Raw genomic sequence first — 21,656 nt, 5'->3', positions numbered from 1 at the left:
AGCAATTTGCCTTCAAAGTGAGCCTGGGATCCACCACGGAAGAGATCCTAGTCACTTTACAATCAGGCCTACAACATCTAAAGCAATCTAAAACACAGCCCTGTTTTAAAGCCATCTACAAACCTATTGGATCATATGCCTCCAATAAAACTAGTGTGGTGTTGGAAAACTTTTATTATTGACTGTCACAAGCAAAAGCCCATCTCTGAGGTTAATAAGTCTTTTTAATTAAAAAAACTGAATCAGAACTAGACTGCTCATTGATCACAGCTAAGCTTACTGCAGTTTGTTCTTTTCAGTCTTCTTTTGCACATAGACATGTGAGGAGAAACACACTATCCAGATAATTAACAGAAGCATATTTAATAGCTGACCTCCCTCTTATTCTAACATTCCAGTTCTAACTTTAGGGATTGAACTACATTAGGCAAATATGGTATTTCTGATTCCATATTTGGTAGTTCTTTCAGAAAAAGACTTTGATTATAGTTTTTCTCTACAGCAAGTTTGTAAAGTATAACTTCACACAGACTGAAAGAGCTTTGGATATCCAAAAAGAGTTATACAAGTATGTCCAGTCATAACTGCCCTACCTGACCCCATCCTTGCATCCAAGGACAACATAGTTTTTCCTTGTGTTAAGATGGATAGCCTGAAAAATATAAGTCTACTTACAAAACAGTGAGAAAAATATGTGTAATCAGAACGCCCAAAAATCCACAACTGAAAATTCCCATATTATTATATGAGGACCCAAGGGGAGAACAGGCCAAATATATTGCATCATTCAAATGGCAGTGTATTCACATTAAAAGCACAAATAAGTACAGATATTTACTATCAGGTAATGACATTAGATACTGATGGAAACCTTTCAGGCTGATTTCAAATTTAATCCTGTTTCATGAAAGTTTATCTTCAAAATGTAAGAATGGAGCAGGAAATCTAATAATAGGTTAAGATGACTGGCATCACTTTTTATTAAAAATGTTGACCAGAACTAGAGCAAATTCACCTTAGAAAATCAAGGAACTACTTTTGAAAAACTTAGGGATTTGTCTACCTGCCCATAAGCCAAAACATTAACCTATGAAATACAATATAATGTATTTAATATAAAATAATGAAATATAATATAATACAATGAAATATAATATAACGGCAGTTCTCTAACTTTAGGGAGTTTCAGGAACTATTTGGATGCCTGACAAAATGCAACTTCTAAAGATTCTGATTCCATAGGTCTGCAGTAGAGCTTGGACATGAATTTTGATAATACAGACCATGATTTGGAAATGAGTACCCTGAAGACAGTTTTAATTACTGGAGGTTTAGCACACGAAATCATTAGCATGAGTCATAAATTATATTATTCTCACATTAAATAATTTATAGCAATGGCTCTCAACTTTTGGGGAAAACAGAGAATCTTTTAAGAAATGCTATGACCGCTCCCCCAAAATACGCATACAAGACTTCAAATACGGTTAAGAGGTTTGCACATCTTCAGAAAACCCCAAGTAAAGAAATTCAATCACTTTGTTACATAGCTGCACACGAATCAAATGAAGTTCTGGCTTCTTCAGTTAATATCTTGGGTTACTTTATACAAACTTTAATAATGGGCATAATTATATAAACTTCCTCTAAGAATTAGATGGCATCCACAGAAACCCTTGGAAATGTCAGGTTCAGCAACACTCATTCACTATCTATCCCAAAAGCCTGTTTATCTTACTCAAAAAAGCTTTAATCATCCTTAAGCCTAAAGTTCCTAATGTAGAGATTAAGAATCCTGGACACGTGAAACAATCAAAATAGGGATGTCCTTAAATCTGAAAAGGTTTCCCACAGATTCGTATCAGAATTGAAAATACTTTTTACAGTGAAATTGGAGATTACTTGAATTTTAACAACTTTAAGTATCACATAATGCAGCACATATTTTACATGTTACTATGGTGTAGAACATCTGGTGAAAACTGAAAACAAATCTTTAAAAAGTTAGACTAAAAAATTTACCTGAACTATTTCAGCAATTTCCATACCTCAATTTTACAAAGTATTTGCTAACTGGATTTTGTGGACTTTAAGACTTTCTAGCATCCTCCCCAGGCAAGGACAACAAAAGCAAAAATAAACAAACAGGATTGCTTCAAACCGAAAAGCTTTTTGCACAGTGAAGGAAACCATCAACAAAAGGAAAAGGCAACCCACAGAAGGGGAGATGTTTGCAAATGACACGTCCGGTAAGGGGTTAATCCAAAATATATCGAGAACTCATACAACTCAACATCAAAGAAACAATATGAGTAAAAAATGGGCAGAGAATCTGAATAGACATTTTCCCAAAGAAGACAGATGGTCAACAGACACATGAAAAGGTGCTCAACATAACTAATCATCAGGGAAATGCAAATCAAAACCACAGTATCACCTCACACCTGTCAGATTGGCTATTATCAAAAACAACAAACAGGTGTTGGTGAGGATGTGGAGCAAAGGGAACCCTCACGTACTATTGGTTGGATTGGTGCAGCCACATGGAAAACAGTAAGGAGGTTCCTCAAAAAATTTAAAATAGAACTACCTTACGACCCTGCAACTCCACTTCTGGGTATCTATCCGAAAAAAACAAAAACACTAATTCAAAAAGATATGTGCACCTTATGTTCATTACAGCATTATTTGCAATAGCTAGGATATGAAAGCAACGTAAGTGTCCATTGAAAGATGAACAGATAAAGATGTAGTATATAAATATATATACACACACACAAATGGAATATTATTCAGCCAAATCTTGCCATTTGTGACGACATGGATAGGCCTAGAGAGTATTATGCTAAGTGAAATAAGTCAAGACAATGAAGGACAAATACGGTATGATTTCACTTACATGTGGAATATAAAAAATAAAACAAACCAGACTTGTAGAGAATAAACTGATGGTTGCCAGACAGGAGGGGGGTAAAGAGGGAGAATCAAAAAGGTGAAGGGTAATAAGAGGCACAAACTTCCAGTTATAAAATAATTCACAGGGATGTAATATACAGCATGGGGCATATCAGTCAGTAATATCGTAGTAACTTTGTACAATGACAGATGGTTACTAGACTTATTAAGGAGATCACTTTATAAGGTATATAAATGTTGAATCACTATGTTGTACTCCTGAAATTAATATACTATTGTACATCAACTGTAATGAAAACTACCTAGCACTGTAATATCATTTTTATATCAAAAAAAGTGCTAGGTAAAAATTCAGGCTGTTTAGTAAAAATGTTTTAACATGTAGTTTCACAGTAAAACTTGACAAAAGTTCAACTTACTGAGTGTATTAAGATTTTTTAAAACTCTGAAGTAGCTATCACATTACGTAGTAGGAACAAAATCCCCAAAAGCCCCTTTCCAGGAAGAACAAGAAGGACATCAAGATGTTCTAAGCAATTTCCTGAACAGCAGGAAATGAAAGGCTGGAGATGCTGAAATGAAAGGCTGGAGTGTTTGATCAGTTTACTTTTTTTTCTGAATAGGCTTACTCATTATTAACTGATGAAAGATAACACACATATGATATTAAAAACTAAAATCTAATGGTTCTACTCTCATGATTGTCAGTTAATGCTCAAGTAGGAATAAAGTTCATTTGGTTCCCTAGCTTTCTGGGAGGAAAAAAATCTATCTATTAGACCATTTTAGAACTGCATAACTTTTAATTTATTTTATTAGCATCAATTGTAGCAAGTTGCTTTACTGTATCACATAATTATGTCCTCCATGGCAACACTATGCCCAATTTTGTGCTGGTGAAAAATTTTTCTGTTATACAAGAGGTCATGTTTCTTTCTCACTTCCACAAGTCATTCAAATGATTATTTCAATTACATAAAAATATGAGATGTACAGGGTCCATCTTGGATTTTATTTTTCTACTGAAGAACTAGCAGACTATTTCTAGTTGTAATTTAACTGAAAACACTACTTCAACTTCAAATTTATTTTAATGATATGTACAGGAGTTAACAAATTACAATTAAAACGGATTCAGTTATGTTAATTCCACATAACTTAAAATCATGCAACACTGCATGGTAAAAACAACAGCTTCGTTCATATATAAAAAAGAATTATGTTGAGACTCATGATAGTATATTGAAATTTTTGACATAAGTTTTTTGCAAAGAGTTTATAAAAATTTAAAGACCTGATTAATTAGTTAATACATTATTAGGAAAGATAATAAACATTATTAGTAAAGTGAGGTTATAAGCAATTAATTTTAAAATTACACCAGGACAGGGTTGAATGTAGTCTCATGAAATAAATGGTTAAGAAAATAGTTTTGAAAAAGATCTCATATTGAAGCTATGTATTAATTTTGTCAAATCAGGTTATATAAATCAATAGTCAAGTTTATTCAGTTAAAGAAAATATGCCTATCCTTTCTTATACTCATAAATAAGTACTTATATAGTTCTTATATACATGTGAAGAAAAGCTCAATGTAAAAAATATACTGCCAATCCACTTATTATGGTTGAAAGAGCTCTTTATCTACATTAAATTGCATTGATGAAAATGTCCAATTCAAATCACATTCAACTATCATAAATATTTAAGCTGAGTATTGTTGTAAACAGAGAAAAACAAATTCTTTTATTTCATCACTGGGTAGCAATCTACTTCTCAGCTTAGAATGCTATAGAAAGGCTCTACATTTAATTTAATCGAATTCAAAACCCACTAAACTTAGAGTAAACAAAGTGAATGTTTTCAAAGTGCATAATTTCCAACTCATCCACTTTTAATATTTATCCAATTCCAGTTCATCAGCAAGAAAATAAAATGTACTTGCTATAAAAATACTAAGGAATGTTATTGAAAAAGAAAGGCTATTTGGTAGAAGTAACTACAAAAATAATTAGTGTAAATCTTTGTAAAGCTTTAATGAAAGAACATCAGTACACTTTCTTTCCATAAACCTTAAAGCATGATCAATACCAAGATTTTAAATTTCCACCTTTCAAGTACTTGAAAAAAAGTTGCAACAAAGTGTCTCTTCAAAAAGTAAGCAAGAAGAAGGATCATGCAGGTGTTAACCTGCTAACATTTGGGGAAACTGATATTTGTGTTGGGTTGTCATCTCTGGCTTCACTGGCAGCAAGTACAGGCAAGGAGTTACTCTGAAATGCAGATGGAGGACAGCTGGTCAGGCCAACATTTTCATCTTCACCAGTGTCTGAATCTGGTGTTGTAAGTTCACTGTCTGGAAGCCCCAGGATCTCACAAACAGCTTGTGGCAATTCCTGAGTATGAAAAATCAAACATAAAACCATCACTCACTATAGAGGAAAAGTAATCATAAAGTAACACTTTTAATTAAGACTACATTGATTCCAGAATCTGAACATTTGTCCTAACGGTGTTATTGTTATGTGCCCTCTAAAACTTTCCTTCTCCACTCCAAATGAAATCGTAACCACTTTTTTCGTAAGTGATTCCGACTATTCTGAATTAGCCACTCTCCTCCTCATCACTCCCACAAACATATAGTTTACTAATATTTAGCATTTATACTATCTTACTTATATCATACTTTCCCCTTAGTACACAAAGCATCCTTAAAGGTAAGAAGTATCTCGCTGACACGTTTTTTGAACAGAATAGCTACCAAATAAGTGTTTATAGAACTAAACCAAAATGAGTATTTGGAACCATGAACAAATAAAAACAATGACACAAAGACCAAATAAGAATTCTCACTGCAAAGGCCAAAATACATCAAAGGTATGATTTGGTTTGAATTCAGATCATACTACATCAAATCCACCTTGTTTTCAGATAAATTAAGAGTATGACTGATAGAAATGTAATGACAGACTTAATTATTCTGTATTCACTAACTCAACTGGGTAACATACCAATGCTCAGTTAAATCCTACAGACTCTTTGGTTGTTACAGAAACATTTTCATTACTTTTCCCATTTTGCCTTATTATATGTTTCCCATGTAGCATAATTAATCAACTGTTTTCAATTACATGCTCTAAATCTATAATGGCGAACAAAATGCTCGTCAATGATTTGTGTCTGCCTTCAACTTGCTAAAACTGCCATTTATTTCACTTCTCAGAAGAAAAATGTTTTCTTGACCTCAACCCACCAAAAATGCATAAGCCAAAAGTCCTGCAGTGATTTAAAACACTGCATACCTTGCATTTTACCATCTGGAGAGAAATGGCTTCTGCCTTGCATAGTACATCTTCCACATCAATTTTCATGGACAATTCATTGATATGCTAAAATGAATCGATGAAATGTTAAACAAAACTGACAATTTATTATGTTATATTTCATTGCAGATAAAATCCTTAAAATAAAAATGTGCACATACTACAAATAAACAGAAAATTCAATATATCTTTCCTTAGATTATTTCAAGTTTTAAAGCTAAATTATAGCTAATAAGTTTATGGAACATGAAATCCAGCAGCTGACTCAAGTCTACTATCTCAAAATTATAAGCAAAATACAGTATTTTTTTTTTTTAGAAAACTAAACTACACAAAAGAACATCTGTTGAATTTCCTTTTCTTTTTAATTAGCCAAGTAAAAATAACTGGCCAATATGTATTTGTTGAACTGTCCTTCTCAGCGAGTCAGTTCTAGAACTGTTATTGATATAATTTAAGTTACTCAAAAGATTCAATGAAGCTCCAAGGAAATGTTTTGTACATCAGTACCACCAAACAGAGAAAAGAGCCAAAATACTAAGACATAAATTGAAGGAATAACTACCTTAAGTATTTCATTAAAACCATAATGCTTTTCCATTATTTGCTGCTTTTCTGATTCCAGAACAGCACAACAGAGAAGAAGATGGAAATTTTTACATGGTAGTTCAGTCCACATTACCTATAAAACATAGAGCAACTATTTAGTAAACTATATCAATTCTAAAATATTTTCCTCGTAGATACAATGCGGAACTATGTGACTTCTAGGCAAAGCCAAAGTTGCCCAGATGGGGTAATCCACTGTTTTTCTAGTTAAGAAATGAGCGGTGGAGAACGAAGTCTTACATTTATCTACAAAATAACTAAATCAAGCTTAACATTATGTGAATATGATCAATTCCAAATGTGGCTCTTTAGGTAACTACAAGAAGCAAATCACTGAGTCTAACCAACATGATAAATGGCATTAATTAAGGAGCCACAGCCATAAGGTTAAGTTCAAGGTTGTAGAGGGTTGGTGGCATTTTCAATATTATTCTGAACTTTCAGTTTCTCATTTTTAAATCATCCTCAGTCTCTGAAGGGGAAAAAAAAAAAAAAGCTAAATCTTGGAAATAAGAATTGGTTATACAATGCTTGAAATCAAAAACACCCAGAGATTAATTCTATATTCTAAATTTCCTATTATGTAACTCAGAGTATACCTGATTGTGACAAAAACTGAATTAACTACCCCAAATTTATACCAAACACATAAAACATTTGATCAATAGCTGCACTTCTTCTTAAATGTAAGTAAGGTCCTCAAATTTAAGGTCTTATTTCCGCCTGGAATATCGTATATGGAAAGACAAAAAGACCCTTGTAAACAATACTATTAAAGCATACCTGAAATGGTTTACTTCTTTCACCAGAAGTAAATCAAGTTGAATAACTTTCAGACTAAATCCAATTTTTAAAAGTTTAATTAAAGTGCAATTAACCTCAAAGGTTTCATTTAAAGTTCCAATGTATTTAGTAAACAAAGATTGGGAGTTATTCTAGCTATGTGATAATAATATTCTCAATTCATCCTTTAAAAAAGTTGAGACACTAATTTAACAAAATCGATAAACTGTAAAATATGACTCCCGGTCAAGAATATGTGAATTTTACTTCTAATTTCAAACAGAGGAAGTGATCCTCCACAGAACAATGATCCTTCAATCAGTGCATCAGCTTCTCTAATGGCATTAGTCACCAAAAGTATAGGAAATAATTTCCATCTGTAGCCTCAGAGGGCACTGAGGTTCCATTGTATGTAAGTCTATTTATTATCCAAATGGATTATCGCCCCCATTCTTTCCTTGGGAGAATTTCTGTGATCCCTTATCTTTATAAAGGTAGCCGTCAGTCATTATATCAATATTCTATTTTAAAAGCACCTCAATCTGTTAATATTACTAAATATTTGTAAAGAAAGTAATGATTTTCTGTTTTCCATCAAGAGTTGTCCTGGGTGCAAAATGGAATAAAAGGGTATACACCAAAAGCATGATCATGAATATCCTATAGATTCGAGGAGAGAGAAATGGGACTTGAGCTGGTGATTTAAAAAGATGTGAGCTGTATCTTCAATTTGTTTTCTTAAAGAAAAAACTAGAAATAAATATGGCAGAATGTTCACATGTTAAATATGGATGGTGGGATGTTTGCTATATTATTCTCAGTATTTTGCTCTAACATAAATTTCTTTTGAAAAACAAAACACGAGTCAGCTCCCTCCCAATACCTCAGACTACAAACAAACTGCCATCTCAACTGACTATCCTGTCAAAACATCCTTGAACACTATAGAAATGTGTATCAGAATGTAGCAGAACCTTACATACTCAAGTCTGTCTAGGAAAGAACACAGGCACAAATGGTCTAGAGAACCGGTTCTGGGAAACGTACTAATCCCAGTGTCATAAGGATTATGATTTACAGAAGAAAGCTCCAAAGACCACATATTCACTTCAAGATCAATAATCTTTAAAGAGAGACAACAAACTATCAGAATTTTGAAACATACTTTAGAAATTTCAGTTAGGCTACTACAATCCATTTATATTCCATAGAATAAATTGTTGCTTTCCATGATAAATATTATATTTGTATAATTTAAGAACTTACCTCCCATAATCGAAGAATATCTAGAAAACTAAATTCCCTTTTAAATCTGATTAAAAGCCATCTGAAGCAAAAATAAAGGTATCCAGAGTCCTGAGATTCTATACAGAAAAAAAAAAAACATATATGTGGCTTACTCTTATACTAATTACCTCAGAATACAGTTACCTATTTCAAACTCAAATTTTTCTATGCATCCTATAGTAAAAGTCCTATAAATTTAATGGTCTACTAATTCAAGGAAACAATTCAAATTTGCAGGCTGACTTCTTTAAAAGAAAACCACAAAATAACGAATAATTCATTTTATGAATAAGCTGTTTTACAACATTAATTATACAAAGACAGTTTGTTCCCACACTTTTATTCCTCAGAGGAATCAAGGCAACAGCAGTAGAGCATATAAGTCTTTAAAAAGAGTTATTTACATTGTTACATTGTTACAAAATATAGGGTATTACCCTATAATTTGCTGGGGATAGTTCTGATTCACTAAACTTACCTAAGTAACTGCAAAATCCACTGTCCAACAATCGAAGTAAGGTACTTAGTTGAATTAGCTGGGTCTTCATGCCTTGCATTTGTTCTTCAAAATTTTGATGCTTTATAAAAGAAAATACATGTTACCACATAAGTAATATTTAATAAATATTTTATAGTACATAACCACTGATAACCAAACCATGAATGTAAGGACAAATGTTGGTCTTATACCACAACGGTTATATTTTAAATCACATCAAATTAAAAAGCTAAAGCAACACTAAAAAGGAGGAAAAGAGAATCCTTGGTCTCAAACTAAGAATTAATTTTTTTCCCTTTCTTCATTTGATTTAGATAAAGAAGAATGCAGACACAGCCGCTATAGACTGACGGATATACTAATTTCTTATCTCGAAAGATTTGGCAAAAGGAAGACACATTTGGAAAATAAACTTTCATCAAATCACTTCCATTGTTAAATATTTCTTCAAATTGTCACATGAACTAAAATTAATTTTGCTTTAACATGTATCCCATTGTAAAGAGTTAACTAATTATTTCCTAGATTTGATGACATTAAGGGAATCTGAAGTCAAAACCATTTTCATGACAATACTAACAGATTATATGCATTTTGCATTTTAAATTCTCACAAGTATAAAGGCTACATAATGTGTGGTATTGCAATAGACTGACTACAGGAGCAATTATGAAAATCCAGCAGTTTTCCTCTAAATTAGATATTAAAGAAAATGGAAATGTAAAACAATCTCTCTTCTCAGTAAATTATTTGTTTTGGAAAACTTACTTTTCATTTTAAAATGTTATATGTGTTAAGGTATATAACAGGTTTACCATTATTTTTAAATAAATATTTATAAATTTCTCAATATTACTTTTTCATATGATAAACATCAATGGATGTAATAACCCACATAAACAAATGCTCTTGGGGTGCTCAATAATATTTAATTAAGTGTGTGAAGGGATCCTGAGATCACAAATTTCGAGAACTGCTATGTGGTTCACATACTTCCAAAACTCTTCAAAGATGAGTAGATTCCTACCAACACTTGAGTCAGAGACAGGGGGCACCAAAATAAACGAAAGGCTTCTAAGATGACTCTGATCCCTTTAAAATGTGCACCAACCCCTCTATGGTGAACTACTGTCCTAACCCTTGCGAAAAGCCTGAGAACAATACCCCTTCCCTCACACTTCTTTTTTAGTTTTAGAGACAATAATCCTGCTTTATTAGGACTACCTATCAGATTAAAAACCATTCATTGTTGGTAAAAAAAAAAAAAAAACCAGTTTAAAGTCTACTGCTTCTTAATAAACTGGTTTCTCATTAATGATTTAAAGAACTAGCTTAATGGACTAACAGAAGCCTTTGGTATCTAACTTCTTCACGTTTACCATATGGACCTATAGGGAAAGGCAGAATTAACTCTCTGATTGACAACATCATTTCTGTTGTGGCACAGCCAAAGGTTAGTTGGTCTGGGAGTACCAACATGGCAGAGCCACTGCTACCCACTCAGCTATAAAAAGGAGCACTCCCCAAAATGACAGAAGCCAACTTTGGAAAACTAGCTATTCCTGCAGAAGGGGAAATAACATCAACACTGGATATACAAAAGGCTTCAACTGTATCTGTAAATAAATACATGTGCACACATATACATGTGTATGTATGCATACATGCATACGTATTTATATTTATACATACACACACGTACATACACATATACATACATATACATATACACATGTATATATATTATATGGGGTGGGAGGTGAGAAGGAATGGGGGGGACTAAACTATATGGCAAAATGAATGGTAGGTATAAGAAAGTTCATTAGATCACTTGCAAATATTTCAATAGACAAAAGTTTACGCCTAGACCTCCATTAGATGTGAGTAAATAGCAACAGAAGCAAATCTATGGACATTAGGCTCAGCCATCACATAAGAAGTAAATCTTATATGAAATAAAGCTGTAAAACAAAAAGAAGTCAAACAATAGCGCCAATTTAAGGACACCAAAAACAGCAATACCATAAAAATAATCGTGCAGATTATTTTGATTGCAACATACTGCCCTTTCATTTAATTATGAAAAAAAGGGTGTTAGTAGACAATATATTAAGAGATCTTTTTAGAATAAAAACTAGAAAAATCCCCAGACCATCCTCAATTAAAAAGGCAAACAGAGAACATTCACTGTGAAAAAGACAGAATAACTTGAACCTTCATATACAGAAATGACAAATAGACCGTCAAGTGTATATTACAGATGTTCAGAAAGTATCTTTACATTTGAGACCTACATACATGCAAATGTGTATATGTATTTAGCATCATAAACCAATATATTTGAACATGCCAATATTGGCTCAGTTTTATGAAAACTATTATTGTAAAAAACTAAACATAGTATGTTCATGTTAATTCTTACGGAGTACTTGCTATAAGTAGAGGTCTAAACTAAGCACTGGGGAAATGTTCATGTGTTTATTCTACAAAAATCTGTTGAACAGAAACTTCATATCAGGCATTAGGAAAATTCTGGAAGCATACCAGAGAACTAGTTAAGCAAAGACATGACCTCTTTTATCAAGGAAAATACTAGCTCTAGTGAAAAGAGAATAAACAACAAAAACACAAGGAAGGCAGACAAAAGTTTTTATACAATTAGTATCAGTTGTACAGACCTTTATAACAAATGCCTCAGGTTTCTAGAGCACTTTGGAGTAATTGGAACTAAGAAGGCAGGTAAAATCAATAAATCAAAAAGGTAAGGAAGGCAAACTATGATATTACTAGATTACTGCAATTAATAATCTTTCCAAATAATACAAAATCATTTGTTTATGGCAAAGGACTGCATAATTTGAATATTTACCAATAGTAAAAGGTATTTTTAAACTATCAAATCTTATCAAGTATGTGGAAAAGAAGAAGTGAGGATGAGTGGGAACCCTGGATAAGACTTGAGGAAATAGACAAAAATTGGGGAAAATTGAAGGGAAAAGAAACATTGGCAAGCAAGAGGGAAAGAATAGAAGTAATCATAAAAGAGAAGGAGACCACTTCCTAATTTCACATTTGTATCCCAGAAACTCTAAGTTAAACCTATATTACAAGAAAACATTTTATGTGATCACATATTCAAAATCTTTATCCTCTTGCAAACCAAGCCATTGCAATATTCAACATCATGGCCCACCATCAAATATATTAGTTTTATTTCGAAACAGCACACAACGACCTATGTAGTCAAGTCTGTGGATTGCATATGCCTTTATCTACTTTAGGCCCTCTGCTTTTTTTCTTTCTGATAGATTACTTGAGAAAACTAGCATTTTATTTCCCTGTGAATATTCTCTCTGTACTGTTGTCCTAGAACTCTGTCACCAAGATATATCAATGATAATAGATAAAATGTTCTTTGTAATAATATGTACACATAGCCATAGTTCAACTCTAATAACACATGCTTCTGAGAAAATAACAGTGAATTACTAAGTGTCAGTGTTACAAATAGTTCAAACACATCTGGAGAAAAATCAGTTACTATAATGACAAAATCCAAAATGTTCACAAAAGGTAAGGATATTACTTGGCATGACTAAGCTTTATCTCTGAAACAGATGATATGAAAGTTGAACTACTTCACAAGAATTGAAATTCATCTCTCATCAATATTCTATGACCCATGGCTCTTCTACAGAACATAAGCATTTACCGATACTAAAACCTGATTATTCCTGTACTACAGGCACTTACTATCTACTTTTGGCATTAAAAAAAATGCTAGTATTTCCAAGCCTCTTGAAAAGGCTATTTAAAAAGGAATAAACTAACAACAGGGAACGATTTTTTTAAGTTCCATCATAACTGGCTAAATACAAACATCAATTAAGATCCTGCAATAAAAGTTTTCAAAATTTGTTTGATTCAAGGAAGGAACCCCTATTCTTACCATTTGGTCCATGTAGGAGGCAAAGCACCAAAAGGCATCCACCTCATTTTCCATCACATACAAAAGAGGGGAAAGTAAGTCACTCATTCCTTGCACATATCCTAGGAAGAATAGAAAAAAATAATCATGTCTCTGAAAACCTAAGGTCTATGTATCCTTCTGTGCATATCACCACCATTTCACTTATAAGTATCTTTTCTTTGGTTCAGAAAATGGTATATATCGATGTTCACCAAAAAAAAGAAAATAAACAAGAAGGAGGAAGTCTAGCAATCAGGTGAAAACGATGAGCTGTTTCAGATCGATATGTCAAGCAGATATATACACCTGCTACTATGTGTCTTGGTATAGATATCACTATCAAGAGTGGGTAATTAAAAAATAATGTGCAAAAGCATTTTGAGAAAGAAGAGAAAACCCACAGGGACATCAAATATAAGAGTACATACTCGAAGGAAATTTGAGAATAGTCAGAGGTAAGGGGGGAAAAAAATCAAGGGAGAAGAGTTCTGTAAAAGTCAAGGGGGAAAAAGTTGTCAGGCGAGAATGGTCCAGAGCCAAACTGCCATGAATAAACCAAGTAAAAGAAGCATTAAAATGGATCCAACAGCTTTAGCAACCAGATCACTGGTGACAGAAACAAAAGGAATCACAACAAAATTATGTACCTCTTTTTAAATAGTTGTATCTGTGGTCTTCTTTCTTTTCTTGTTACTCTATTATCCAACCAATGCTGGCAATGGGGTTTTACCCAATCAATATTTTGTGCCTATAACTACCACTTTAACCATCTTTCTTCTGATGCTGTTTTAATTTCTTAGTCACAACACTAATTCAGCCCTTGTTTAAAAAATAATAATAAATGGAAAGTTACAGAATTAGCCCCCTCATTTAAAAACAAACCAAAAGTCTTGGTCGTACTTTTCACCTGAACATGTCAAGCTTATTTTTTAGTTCCAACTTATAAAAACCTCAATTTTCTTAACTGTTTTACAATTAGACTTCAGACGAGACACAGATATTTGAACCAACAAAGGGACGAGAGCTCATACTAAGCCTTTTCACATACATATGTATCATTCAACTTTGGTAAATTTTTGTACATTTGTTAAGGTTACGTATAGTTTTTTTCCAATGGTAGCTTGGGAAGTCTGTGGAAAATACAGCCTTTCATTTGCAGATCCAAAGAGTTTATCATACATCAAAATCTATGTGCACTAATCCCATGTAAAGAGTATATTTTAAAAGGGAAGAGGATATTCTGCTAGAAGTGATACACAATTCCGCTTTGCTCTTCCTATTTTGAAAGAAATTTTAGAACTGACCCAGGAAGCTTTTAAGCCAAAGTCTCTGGAAAAAAACTCAGATTAAATGTGTAACAGAGAGGCACTCGGACCCCCTCAGGATCACCTTACAAATGAACATTTGGCTCTATCAGTTCTGAGCCCCCTCTGCCCTACCCTCTACTGCTAGGCCTTAGTCTTCATCAGCTCACTGTGTATACATCACACTCTGCGTAAAAGTATGGCTCGACTTGGAACACTAGCACAAGAGAACACTTGGGTTCCCACAGCAGTCATCCCATTATTACAGTTTACCAAGACATTTGGAGAAAAGTGCCAGAAAAAACTGGCGTGTGACAAGATATCTAAATGTAAACGTTTCTACCTATTTATTGCAGATGCTTCTTAAAATAATGTACGCTTGCAATGATTAATTTTATGTGTCAACTGGAATGGGCCCGAGGATGCCCAGATGTCTCGTTAAACATTATTTCTGGAAATGATTATGAAGGTGTTTCTGTAAGAGATTAGCACTTAAATTGAAGTGATTAAAGCAGATGGCCCTTCCCAACATGGATGGGCATAATCAAATCCCTTGAGAGTCTGAACAGGAAAAAAAAGATGGAAGAAGGCTGAATTTGCTCTCTGCCTGGCTGTTTGAGCTGGGACACTGATCTGATCCTGCCTTCAGTGTTCCTGGTTCTCAGGCCTTCAAACTCGAACTGGCATCTACTCCATTGGCTCTCTTGCTCTCAGTCCTTCACACTACCCACCAACTTTCCCAGGTCTCCAGCTTGCAGACAGCGGACTGTGGGACTTCTCTTTTTCTTTGCTTCTCTCTTTCTCCCTGTGTGTATTTTTATGTAATATATATATATATATATATATATATATATATATATATATATACACACACATATACATATATATGTATATGACATATAATATATAATATATATAATACATACATAATATATAATATATGTAATACACACACACACACACACACACATACAGAGGGTGCCCAAAAAATGTATACACATTTTAAGTAAGGAAAACTGTATTATAATTGTAATACTCAATTATACGAATAATAAAAGATGAATACAAGTCACATTAGACTTCTGCAATTACAAGCGGTGCTCAAAGTGGTTCCCATCAGCATCCAGACACTTCTGATGACAGCGAACTACTGCTTGAGCAACGTTGACCAAAATGTCCACTTGTATACATTTTTTGGCACCCCCAGTACATATAAATATACACATATAAAAATATATATAAATACATACAATCTTAATGGTTCTGTTTCTCTGGAGAAACCTAATACAACACTTTTAAGAAAAGAATATATTGGAAGCAAGACTAAATTGCTATCATCAACTTCCCTACACGGCACTGACGCAGTGAAAGCAATGACAAACATAAAGGCTAAACTAATTAAAGCATGAAAGAAATTTGATCTGAATTCAACAAAGTGCAAAAGAGTACTATTTTACTGAGTCTGACTGACTGCATGTAGTCTATAATAGAAATATTTCAAAGTGCTATTCAAAAGATTTACAAAGCACCTTTCCTTTGGGAAAAAAAGTGTTTTATTATAAAGTTATAATGAATAAAAAATTCTAAGAAGCTAATTTAATCCTTTAAGTCTTCAGCTTTCATATGGCATCACTACCATATTTCTTCTGCAAGTGTTAGCTGAAGCAAGTAGTCAAATTAAGCTTTATATTCCAGTTGCTTTTAATCTATTTTATTTTATACATGATGTTCGTTGGGGTATGTCATTGAGTTGCGGGGGTAGAATTAGTGTACAAATTCCTTTTAATTAAAGAAAGACTGACAGTTTAAATTAGCATTCAGTGACACTCAGATTCTGTACTTGTGCCAACTGCTGCACTTCTTAATCAGCACGACCACAACTGCTGAAGCAGATCCCCAAAAACTATTTTCATAGCAAATTTGTTTCAGTGGGGAGGTGTGAGAAATGAACTCCTTCTCATCCTAGAGTAAGTACGCTTTCTCACACTGAAAAGTAAACTTTCATCTACATGGAGATCTGTTTTCCAGGTTAGCTAAACCTTAGCCCTTAGAGTAGCAAATTTTTTAAAATCTTAGGAATTGGAAATCATTTTTTTAAGTTAGACACCTCTGTCTTCTTATATATAGTATTATGAATATGATTTAACTTATTATTGGTTATTCAGGGTAATCATTATGAACATACACTGTAAAAAAGATACCTCCCGTAGAAACATCCCAGATGTAGGGTCAATGAACTAACTAAAAATTGCTCCTCCTTGAGTTCTTCTGTCTGCCCTTGATCATTTTTGTCCCCTTCCTCACTATTAATAGGATTGTATTCAATATAAATATACCTTTACCTACCTCATCTATGGGCTAAGAAGCCAAACAACTAAATATGATAGAATCACCTATAAGAGTACATTTACTGCCCAAATTCCTTTACTACGAGTAAAAGGCAAGAAATTTGGTCCGCTGCTCTATGAAAACTACCTTAGTTTCTCACAAGGTCAGAGTTCTTACTGGGAACCTTGGCTGTTTCAGATAACTTAAGTGTTTGACTAAAAAGAATGTAGGGTTAATACAAACAAATCAAGATAGCAATTAATTCATCCAGTTAGCTGATCTAAGCCTATGCCCTGAAAAGAACCTGGCTTTCAGGAACTCCTGAGAAAATCCATGAATTCCTATCTTAAAATTACCATCTGACAGTTCAGAGCAGTGCCACTTGCTCCCTAGGACGATGGTCCTATTCCCTACAGTGGTAACAGAAACCAAAATGGCAAAGGATGGGGTGCTGAATGTACAGTGGTAAGAATGCCAGTCTGGGGGTGGCCAGAGGGCTCAGTTGGTTGGAGTGTGAGCTCTGAGCAACAGGGTTGCGGTTCAATTCCCACATGGGCCCGTGAACTGTGCCCTTCACAACTAGACTGAAGACAACGAACTGTCACTGAGCTTCCAAAGGGGCAGCTGGATGGTTCAACTGATTAGAGCGCGAGCTCTCAACAAGGTTGCCAGTTCAATTCCCGCATGGGACGGTAGGCTGTGCCCCCTGCAACTAAAGATTGAAAACGGCAACTCGGTTCCATTGTGTAATGGTTAGCACTCTGGACTCTGAAAACGGCAACTGGACTTGGAGCTGAGCTGCGCCCTCCACAACTAGATTGAAGGACAAGTACTTGGAGCTGATGGGCCCTGGAGAAACATACTGTCCTCCAATATTCCCCAATAAAACCTATCTAAAAAAAAGAATGCCAGTCTGAAAGACCTGGGTCTCCCTCTACCCCGTCCAATACTTACTACTTGTGCAACCTTGAGTCACTGTCTAAATTAATATAACCTTATTCATAAAGTGGGCATTGTTTCCCCACTTCTTCAAACAGCCGCTATTAGAATCAAATCTAAATCAAAAATCAAGTTTGACAGCACTCTATAACCTGAAAAGCACTCTACCAATATATTTTCAATGACCCACTTTGAGATTAATACAGCTGTGATAAGACAGGATTGGCTACATTTTACATTTTAAAGAGAAATCTGTGATTTTCAACCTACTGTCACCAAAAAGGCTAATGCTTCAAGACCCGAAACAGAGTTTACATCTCTCCCTAACTTACGTGTAAGAAGCCAAGAGGAATTCACATAGATACAAACCGTGAAGAAAATGTACCTATTAATTCTAGGTTCATTTGGGTTTAAATGCCGAACATCCAATTACTTTCTCCAAAAAGATGTCTCAAGCTGTATTACAGTAATCTGGAAAACATCTATTTCCACTATCTTTTACGTGGGAGTCACTCACTCATCTGGTAGGTAATGCAGAAACTTCCCATTTATAATAATATAATATAAACGTATTTATAAATATATTTATATTATAATATAATATAAACGTATTTATAAATATATTTATTTAAAGGTTGATGATTAGGGAATTTGTTGGTCCTCCTTTAAAGAAACAGCTCAAGTTCTCTTGCCCCTTAAAATATTGGTTCCTTGGGTTTTCCACCCCTTAGCATCTCTTCCCCATGCAATGCCCTACTCCCACCTCCAGCCCCATCTTTCAACCCATCCTTGATAGGAAATGGACTTACCAAGAAAAGAAAATAAAGTTCTACATGCCCTACATAGTTATCTGTACTGCTTGTCTAAGATGTCATTATTTTTCTTCACAAGGGACATGCCTATCAAACAAAGGTTCCCAAATTTTATCACTTTACAGAATCCTTAATATCTCAGTAATTTTTTCCAAGGCACACCTAGGCTCAAAGTATTAACTAACATTTCCATTTATTAAGTAGTTAGACCCAAACAGCTTAAGTATTTATGTCCTAAGAACTTAGTACCCATCGGGCACTACACTATTTCTCAATCCTGGAAATCCAACTGGATACCACCATCCTCATTCCTGTTCCTCATCTATTTTCACCAGTACTTGCTTATCACAGCAAGGCCGAAAACGCTGCTTTGCAAACATACAATTTCATCAGAAGGAAGGTGGTGAGCTAATGCAGAAACCCTGAACTACTACTGCAGCTAGTAGTTAGAGCAGTGGCCTATAGATGTCACTATAATTCCCTCAAAACTTGAAACTATTCCGCATTGCCCCCAAGAGTTAGCTATGGTAACACAGAACTCCTCGGCGCATAATTTGGGAACCACAGCCTTGTAAGTTTCCAGTCCCCTGTAAAACAACCCCTATAAAAACTAGGCCACGGAGCTATTACATACTCATATAGATGTCTAACAGGTTAATAAATTTAAATTATAAAATAAATATATATAAATCTTTTAAAATTAGAATTCTTATAGGAGAACTTACCTAAATCAAAATCATACATACAGTAGGTCATCAAAATGTCATGAAGCAAAATCAACCCTGGATTATCCTGGCCTTCATAAAACTTGTTTGTTCGATCTGTTCTGTTAACATCTTTTTCTGAGGAGGAAAATCATTACATATCTGAAAACCTTTCAAAAACCAGACTTTTTTTTATAAAGTTTACATCTTATAAGTACAGGATCGGTTTTTTTGCTATTAATTTTACTCTCTTGCCAAACTTTTACTTAATGAAAATAATTCATCAAATTGCATTTCAGGTATGCAATAAACAAAGAAATCTTTTAATTGAATGGTAGGGAATACTTTCAATTAATTAAAAACAACACTAAGTAATAATTCACATTAGCTAGCAATAAAAAATGCCAGTCATGAAAGCTTGTGATAGGCAGTATTATTTGAAAACAGTAATGAAAAAATGTGCTATGCAGTCAAGCATAATCAAAGAGATTTGTTTCATTCATATTTGCTTCATTCATTATGAGAAGTATTATCAACTTCTTTGTCATGTTCCATAATCATCTTCAGGACAATTTAATTCTTTATTTTCATATATACATTATTCAGTTTACATATTACTACAAGCAATTTATTTAAACTTTGAAAAAAATAAAAACCACATTTTGCTGGAAATCATTTCCTGACATTAAAAACATCTGGATACATCACCACTTGAGTATCCCAAGTTATACTGACAACTCAATTCACAAATACCGATACCTACTGATACCTACCTATTAAATGATCTTGTTGTAAAGGGTATTCCTCTAATGGAAATCCCTCAGGAAATTAGAAGACATTTTTAAATATTCAAAATGATTAATGATCAATTCTAATTAAGTTATAACTGACCTCCACCCACCCTCCACCCCCCACCCCAAACAGAATAATTTGAAAACATTCTCAATACTTGTTGTGACCAGATGGAGAGGTATTTTACAACAGAATAGAAACTAACAATAATGGATGACATGAGTTTAGGCTCTGTAGGAACATTTTAAAAATTTATTAGAGCAATATTCCAGCTTTCTGTTAAAATACACTACATTAGATTTAATAAAAGGGAGCATATATCTATAGAATTGTGGATACATTTTTCAAACAAATAAGGAAAAGCAATACCAATCATGCTATAAACGTAAATTTTCATTTAAAAATCTCAAAATGGGGCCAGCCCGGTGGCTCAGGAGGTTGGAGCTCCGTGCTCCTAACGCCGAAGGCTACGAGATCGATTCCCACATGGGCCAGTGGGCTCTCAACCACAAGGTTGCCGGTTCGACTCCTCGACTCCAGCAAGGGATGGGGGGGCTGCGCCCCCTGCAACTAACAACAGCAACTGGACCTGGAACTGAGCTGCACCCTCCACAACTAAGATTGAAAGGACAACAGCTTGATTTGGAATAAGCCCTGGAAATACACACTGTTCCCCAATAAAGTCCTGTTCCCCTTCCCCAATAAAATCTTTAAAAAAAAAAAAAGTCAAAATGCTTCAGTCTCATATCAGTTGATAAAAGAGGTACATAGTAAGGTTTTTATTAACTCAAGCACAATTTACATAGTCATAATGCCACTATGGAATATCTGACTTAACAGCTGTTTTAAACATGGTAAGTTAACTGTACCCTCGTGAACTATCCATATTGTTTTCCTCTTGTAAATATTTCTGCCAGGCAGAAAACAAAAGGGATCAAAAATAATATTTTATAAGGGAAATATTTCTAGAATCTATTTCTAGAAAGAAAATGAGTACTTCAGTTTAAAAAAAAAAGGGCCTCATGAAAGCCAACTCTCCATTTAACTTGATGTAGCTGAAAAAGACTGAAGAAACACAGAACCGTGCCGACTGATCCCATTTTATATTCACCACCACTAACCTCGAGCGGGCCATTAATGTTGCCCCGCAATCATGCTCTATTTCTCTCATCCATCCCCTGTCCCTATTCATATAACAGTTTTATATGTTCTCTTCTCTCCTCACGTCTCCAACACGCTATCTCTTCCCGCATCCTAGTGCTCAGATGAGAATCTTCCTTCCTATTTCTGAGAGAACAGAAGTTATCCACAGAGAACTCCATGGGTTCCCACTATTTTAACCACGTAGCTGCATTTGTATCAGTAGTCTCCCTTCTCTCCATACTCACTA

The 21,656-nt window shown here is 34.1% G+C and overlaps 1 protein-coding gene across 3 annotated transcripts in view; it reads right to left on the bottom strand.

The window, feature by feature from the left end:
• Positions 1–3,988: 3,988 nt before the first annotated feature.
• Positions 3,989–21,656, bottom strand: part of TBC1D15 (TBC1 domain family member 15) — a 70,742-nt gene continuing 53,074 nt past the window's right edge. For all 3 annotated transcript variants that reach the window (XM_081059455.1, XM_081059456.1, XM_081059457.1), the window contains 7 exons: positions 19,496–19,612; positions 13,367–13,467; positions 9,397–9,496; positions 8,898–8,995; positions 6,805–6,921; positions 6,219–6,305; positions 3,989–5,312 (listed from right to left, as the gene is read on the bottom strand). In XM_081059455.1, coding sequence (XP_080915581.1) covers positions 5,091–5,312; positions 6,219–6,305; positions 6,805–6,921; positions 8,898–8,995; positions 9,397–9,496; positions 13,367–13,467; positions 19,496–19,612 — 842 coding nt within the window. In that variant the 3' untranslated portion in view covers positions 3,989–5,090. The remainder of the gene's footprint in view (positions 5,313–6,218; positions 6,306–6,804; positions 6,922–8,897; positions 8,996–9,396; positions 9,497–13,366; positions 13,468–19,495; positions 19,613–21,656) is intronic.

Source organism: Rhinolophus hipposideros, assembly GCF_964194185.1.
Source record: "Rhinolophus hipposideros genome assembly, chromosome: 9".
Classification (NCBI taxonomy): Eukaryota; Metazoa; Chordata; class Mammalia; order Chiroptera; family Rhinolophidae; genus Rhinolophus; species Rhinolophus hipposideros.
The sequence above is the reverse complement of the archived record's forward strand: the minus strand, read 5'-3'. Positions and strand labels throughout refer to the sequence as shown.